This window comes from Mus caroli, chromosome X (assembly GCF_900094665.2).
Source record: "Mus caroli chromosome X, CAROLI_EIJ_v1.1, whole genome shotgun sequence".
NCBI classification, from domain to species: domain Eukaryota; kingdom Metazoa; phylum Chordata; class Mammalia; order Rodentia; family Muridae; genus Mus; species Mus caroli.
This window is the reverse complement of record NC_034589.1, coordinates 13,886,516-13,893,628: the sequence shown is the minus strand read 5'-3', so window position 1 is coordinate 13,893,628 and position 7,113 is coordinate 13,886,516. Positions and strand designations below refer to the sequence as shown.

At 45.3% G+C, this 7,113-nt stretch overlaps 1 protein-coding gene across 3 annotated transcripts in view; it reads right to left on the bottom strand.

Annotated features, from left to right (window-relative positions):
* Uba1 (ubiquitin like modifier activating enzyme 1) overlaps positions 1 to 5,955 on the bottom strand; it is a 22,865-nt gene extending 16,910 nt beyond the window's left edge. The window contains exon 1 of one of the 3 annotated variants that reach the window (XM_021154136.1): positions 5,731 to 5,955. In XM_021154136.1, the coding sequence (XP_021009795.1) occupies positions 5,731 to 5,910 (180 nt within the window). In that variant the 5' untranslated portion in view covers positions 5,911 to 5,955. Of the gene's footprint in view, positions 1 to 1,921; positions 2,151 to 4,953; positions 5,171 to 5,730 lie in introns of those variants that run through there. The other 2 variants (XM_021154139.2, XM_021154137.1) reach the window with 2 other exon arrangements.
* Between the last annotated feature and the right edge of the window lie 1,158 nt (positions 5,956 to 7,113).

The window sequence follows — 7,113 nt, the reverse complement described above, 5'->3', positions numbered from 1 at the left end:
TTGTTTTCTTTTGTTTTGTTTTTGAGACAGGGTTTCTCTGAATAGCCCTGGCTGTCCTGGAACTCACTCTGTAGACCAGGCTGGCCTTGAACTCAGAAATCCGCCTGCCTCTGCCTCCCAAGGGCTGGGATTAAAGGTGTGTGCCACCACGCCCAGCCTTGGACAGAGGTATTAAGAAAGACTTAAATCTGGGTCTCTAGAAAGAGGTGGGAGAATGTAGACCCTGAAACTACTGCAGGGAGATGCTGGGACTGACAGTCTTAGATTCTAGTGATAGAAACCCTTCACTAAAAATAATGGGAATGCACAGAAAAACGTCTTTGATACTGACACTATAGTGCCAAGAAGCTGTGATATTAAGTGCTAAGAGGCAAGGAGAGGTCTCTGAGAGCAGACTCTTGGAGAGGGATTTCTAATGGAGCAACAAAGGTCTTGTGTGGATCTAAACAGGTACCATAGCTGCTGACAGGGTAGAGAAGGGAAGATGAATTTCAGATAGTTTAAGCCTTAAAAGGATTACTAAGAATTAAGCATGGTGGTGTATACCTTTGATCCCAGCACTAGTGAGGCAGAGGCAGGCTGGACTCTAAGAGTTTGAGACAGCCAAAGCCACACAGTAAAACTCTGTAATCATTATGATAATAATTACCAAGCAAATACTGCCTAGATCGTCAAATGGAATTAGGTTTCTCCAGTCAATTCTGTGATTCCACAGTAAATAGACACTGAGGTTTGCTACTCCTGTGGAAGATAAATGAGCCTGTTGGGGAAAAAGGTATCTGACACTGATAGAGGTTCAGTGAAGTCAAAAGCAAATGCTGAGACTCTCTGAATAATGATGGTACTAGGAACCTTTAAAAATGATGAGGGCAGATTCTGAGTCCTGTTGTTAGATTAAGGAATCTATAAAAAGAGAAGCTAGAATGCTAGCTGGTCTGCCTTTGAAGGCAAAAATTGGGTCTAGAATGAGACCATCGGGTAGATGGGGCTACAAATCAAGAGTCTGAAAGAGTAGATGGTGGCAAGAGATCACTAATGGAGAACTGTGTCCAAACAGGTCCTCCCTGGTGTCTAGTCCCATGAGAGACTAAAGGAAATATACTGGGGTTATGGATGGCTGATGGAGAAGACAACAATGCTTTAAGAACAATGAGAACATGAAAAAGGTGGGAGTCCCTAAAAGCAGGGAGAGTCTCTAAAGGCACATGCTGAAAAGAATAAGAATGCCAGGTGTCCACGATGGAGGATGCTATGTCAAAGTGGTATTGGGAGATCTCAAATGTAGGGATGGATTTCCCACGTTAAGGCTAGGCAGAGAGCTTTTCACCGGGTTTAATCCAGATGGCAGCTCTAAGGACAGATAGTATCCTGGGGGGAGGGGAGACTGGATGAAAATGCTAGACAAGGCTCTTCATTCGGAAATGAAGGCCACGCGGACCTTTCCTGAAGTCTGGCCCCTCTTAAGCCATGAGAGCAAATACTGAAGGGCTAGGAAGAGTCTCAAGGGAGATTTCGGGGCAGGTCTTCAAATAGCACACAAGTATGGACGGCTTTCATGAGCAGCGACACCGAATTCCGGTGCCTTTATGGAGATTGTGCGGAGTTCTGATAGGAAATGCAAGGCTCAGGATCGGATCAAGATATCTGGTTATAGTGCTGAGCCAGAAGTCTCCAGAAGCTGAGATAGGGGTCTGACGTCAAGGTCAGATTTCGAAGCCCAAGGGAATAGGGGTGGTCCCAGACAGACGTGATCCACCCCACCCCAAGATTTGCACATCCCCACACCCGCTTGCCTAGTAATTCCTAATACCCAGGACACCGCAGTGCACTCAGACATTGGGCTGGCAGAGAGCCAGCAGGGACCCTCCCATACCTCCCAGAGCCCTTGCGCTTCGAGCCAGGTGCAGAGAAAAGCTATTACCAATGCCGGTTCCCCGGGTCGTGCCGCCGCCAACTCCTCAAGGAGCCGAAGTCAAGCTCGGCCGCCACCCTCCTCTTTCTCCTCCTCCTCCTGCCGCCTGGGCCAGCTAGGATCACTGTCGCCTTCTCCTTCCCCGACCGCTGTGGTTGTGGTCTTCCCTGCCACCCTCCTTCACCCCAGCAGCCGACACAAGATGGCGGCGGCAGAGCCCAAGGCCGGAACAAAACCCCGGGCCCCACCCCCAGAAACCCGGATGCAAGAGAACCGCGCCCACTCATGAATCATGTATTTTCCCTGCCCAGTTTGGGACTTCTTTAATTAGAAGGAGAACAGCTCCACCAAGTGGCTCTGGAGGCAGTAACTAGAAAAACAGGTAGAGCAAGAGGCTATGAAATATGAATAAAGAATTACTGCATCTAAGCTGTCAAAGAAATCAAGGAAGGACCTCAAGGCCATTCTTCCCAATCGTGAATCACGAAGCAAGGTTATGGGTTTACTAGGACTAGGCAACCAGAAAGTAGATGTTAAAGCATTACAACCACACCCCATGTTCATGAATAATGAATGATCTTGCAGTTGCTGGGAATCAAGGAGACCAAAGCTATATCGTATTCATGAATAATGCACGAGACTCAGTGAGATGGAACAAAAGAGGCAGGCCTGCCTTATTGCTCCACCTAATACCCAGTAAGCCAGAAACAGGGCTACTGCAGGCAGCACTCCTCTGTCTCCTAAATACTGAATGAAGCTGTTGGAGCTGCAGCAGCAGCAGCAGCAGCAGCAGCAGCAGCAGCAGCAGCAGCAGCTCAACTTGAAAACAGAGAGGTCAAGAAAGGTTGTGCCCACCAGGTGTAGTGGTGTACACTTTTAATCCCAGTACTCAGCGGGCAGAAGCAAGAGGGTCTGACTTTGAGCCATGTCTATAGAAGGAGTTCCAGGACAATCAGAGCTACACATAGAAACCTTGTCTTAGGGTGGTGGGGTGGGAACACCAAAAGAATGATTGCGCCCAAGCTGCGCTTATGTGCATGGTGCTGCATGCCTTTAATCTCTGCACTAGGAAGGTAGAAGCAGGAGGTTCATTAGTTTGAGGCAAGCCTGGTTAACAGGAAACCCTGTCTCAAAAAAATGTACCAGGCTGGGGAGATGGCTCAGCGGGTAAAAACACTGACTGCTCTTCCAAAGGTCCTGAGTTCAAATCCCAGCAACCACATAGTGGCTCACAACCATCTGTAATGAGATCTGACGCCCTCTTCTGGTGTGTCTGAGGCCAGCTACATTGCACTTAGATATAATAAATAAATATTTGGGCTGGAGCGAGCAGAGTTGACCAGAGCGATTAGGAATCCTAAAAATTCAATTCCCAACAACCACATGAAGGCTCACAACCATCTGTACAGCTACAGTGTACTCACATACATAAAGTAAATAAATAAATCTTTTTAAAAAGTACCAATCCCATACAGTTCACGAATTATTCATGAAGTTTGATGGGTAGCCCTCCCACCCAAAGTGGCTCTGCCTAGAAAGTGGAAATTACGAGATAATAGTCAAGGCACTCACCATACAGGATAACTGTGCAAAGCCTAAGTGAGCACAGTCCTTGCTCGTCATCCATGACCACTTAGGGGTGTATCTTGTTTAAGATAAATACTGCTAAATACAAACTCACTAGATGCCTTTGATAGGCAACGATAGCAATGAAACTAATCTAACTTGGCTGGAGATGTAGACTATGGATAAAGCACTTCCCCAACATCCTGAATTCAATTCATAGTATCATAAAAAACAAACAAAAAAATCATACCAATCCCCACCTCAAAAAAAATCCACTGATGAAATGTGTTATGACAATGAGTACAGAACGGGTCTTAGAGCAGTTACAAGACTCTGTTACAATTTTCAAATATGTGTAACTAAAGGCAATATGTAGACATATTTGCATTAATACAAAATAACTTACGTTTGAGGACTTGAATGTTCTCAGATCAGAAAATGAGGATTAAGAATAAGAACTTACCATGTGATTGAGTAAATATGTAGAAAAGGTCTAGAATAGTGCCTGGCACATAGTATGATATAATTAGCCTGAGCAGTAGCAACACTATTTTCTTAAAAGATGGGGTTTTTTTGGGGTGTGCTAGCACAGCTCCTATAATTCCACAGTACTTGGCAGGCTGACACAGAAGGATCACTAATACCTGGCAAGTCTGGGGAAAACAGACCCGGGAAAAGAGACAGAAGTAGACACACAGAGAGGGAAGAAAGGAGAGAAGAGGGAGAGGGAAAGAAGAGGAAGAGAGAGAAAGAGAGGTTTGAGACCATGCTGGTTTCAAAGTATTCAAAATCCTCCTGCCTCACTAAGCGTCCCACCAACTACTCCTTTTAATTTCAAACAGTACTTGGCAAACTGAGGCAGGCAGGTCCCTAATTCTCTCGGCAAGCCTCAGGAAACAGCGACAGACTGGGGGTTGAGGGTTGGAGAGGGGAGGGGAGAGGAGAGGAGAGGGCGCGCACCAGTAATGGCTCCATTAAATTGGCTTGGAGGCGGGGAACGTTATCCAACTCTGAAACCCAACAGATCAAATTTGAATCCTAGTTCAGCCATTCACTGTTCAGCTTTAAGACAAATTACTTACCTGCCCTGTATCTCAGATTCTTCATCTATGAAGTAGAATGAACCCTACTTTTGAAAAGTTGTGAAGATAAAATGGATTAATAAAAGTAACTAAAAGGGTGTAAATTATTTTTATCCTGCATACCCACTTTTCGGACTCCCAAAAAGACTTGCCAAAGATGGGTCGTGAGTCCAGAGTCTCGAGTCAGTAATCTAGAATTACTGAGACAAGGCATGAACAATACCTGTGGCATCTTCTCTGATAGATGCCAGGTTTAAATGCTAGAACCTGTGAGGGAAAGTTAACTGCGGATCCCGAAGAAGAAACTGTAAAGACCACGCCCCTCATAAATTATGCATAGCACCCTTAGAAAAGCTTTTTTTTTTTTTTTTAAACCCACCGGGCGCTACTCACCTTCACAGATTATTGTATGGGCTATCAAGAAACTCTATAGTTTGAGAGGCAAACTTCGGGATACCCCGTCAACACACCCCTTCCGCACGCTGATCCGCCCCCTAGAGAGCAATTCTCTTCTAGTGGACCAGGTACGAAAGAAGGTCCGCACCATAGTCCCACTAAAGCAGTAGTCAAGGACCGCTCAGTGGCCCGGTAGCCCTATGTCTGCTCAGAAGAGCCTAGCAGACAGTCTTCCTGGCCTCGGTTGAGAGGCTCCTCTCCCAGGGTCTGGGCCCCTGAAGTGTCCGGGTTTAACAGCCCCGGGTAAACCACCCGCAATGACCCCATCAGAGGTCACAAAGGCCACTGGTACCGTCACAGTGCCACGTTGGTGTCGAATATTCCCACTGTCACTCGGTCCGGTCCCAAGACCCCAACTCCCGCCTTGACTTAAGTAACTTCAAACTTCTCTCCACTTGGAGAGCCCGAAAATTCTGCCCTCCAACAGAGTACTCATACACAGACCCCGAGCCTCCCCCAAGTTCCCCCTAAGCCCTGCTTCCAAGGGGTATAAATCTGCATCTGAGAATTACCTCATAAAACAGACTCCTAAATGCCACCCGAATCCCCAAGCACCGCTTCCTAAGTGTCTCCTCAAAAGTAGACACCCACTGAATGCCACCCGGGCCCCACAACCTCCAAACATGCCCATTAGGGATCCCTGAAGTTGGAATTAGGGAAGCACCCTCTTCCAAATGCTGTCCAGAGGTTTGGGGGAAATGTGCTCCCGCTCACCCCCAGTGCTGGGCGGAAGCCTCGCCTTCCTTCTGGAGACAAGCCGAAGCCACAGGGCAACGGAAGAGCAAACCACCTCGATCGTGCAAAAAGAACCAGAGTTTGCGCGGAGCTCGGAAGCGCGGGGGCCTTAGAGGGCCGGGTCTGGGGTATACCATAGACGCCTGAATAGAGGGGCATTTCTCTCTACTTCTGCGCCTCTGGCCCGGGTTTCAGGGACAAAAATCCCATACAGGTTTTGGTACGACCCCAATGCGCGAAGCATGCTGGGAGTGGTAGTCCTGTCCCGCTAATGCCTGGTGCACGTGGTGGGCATCAGCCCCTAGAATATGGGAAAATGTAAGCCTGGGTTTATTTCCTAGAACTGTGTGTTCTGTGAGGGTGGAAAAAGGGAACGGAATATGATAGTGCCTCCAGATTAGAAGATACATCCTACTTAGGGAAGGCTGGAACTCCGGTGGCTGAAAGCGTTCATTCTTTTTTTTTTTCCGTTTGTGGAGCTCAAGATGTGGGCTAGGTTCAGGCGCTTCTTCCTTGCCCTCATGGAACAATATCCTATCGTGGGAATCAGTCCATAAACATAACAAATAAGAAAAACAATAGCCTCACATATACATATGCATTATAATAAGAAGTCCGTATGAACATAAATACGTGTGCGTGTATTTAACAGGAATTCCTTATGCAACTAGGCTGACTGAACATGCTGTACAGCCCAGGCTGATCATGGACTTGTGATTCTCCCGATTTTCCACCAAGTGCTGAGATTATTTACAGGCATGTACCACCATGCCCATGTTAATATGCAAACGATTTTATCTGTATTAAGTGTATCTTATATTTAATGCGTTTTGCATATAACTATGAGTGACTAGACATTGTATATACAGCTATTGTATATATTGTATAATATGTAACTATTGTATCTAACTAACCATACACCCCTTAGCAATAGTGATAGTTTCTAAGAACTATTTGTATGTCTTGCATGAACTTATATAAAACCAAATGGCACAATCTTGTTCACCTAAGCGATATATATATATATATATATACACACACACATATATGTATATACATATATGTATACATGTATATTATACATATGTACATATATATGTGTGTATATATATATACATATATATATATATATATATATGAGACTAGTGGTATTTGCATCAAAAATAGTAAAACTACAGCAAAAAATGCTAGCCAATCTTGGATGTGCTTGGTGGTAAAATGCTTGTGTAGAATGTGCAAACCCTAGATTTGATCCTTGACACTTCAGAATAGTAATCATAAAGTAAAACAAAATAACAAAAACAAAATGCTAGATAATAGGAAATTTTCAGTTTCATTTTAATCTTTTGAGAATAGACAAAT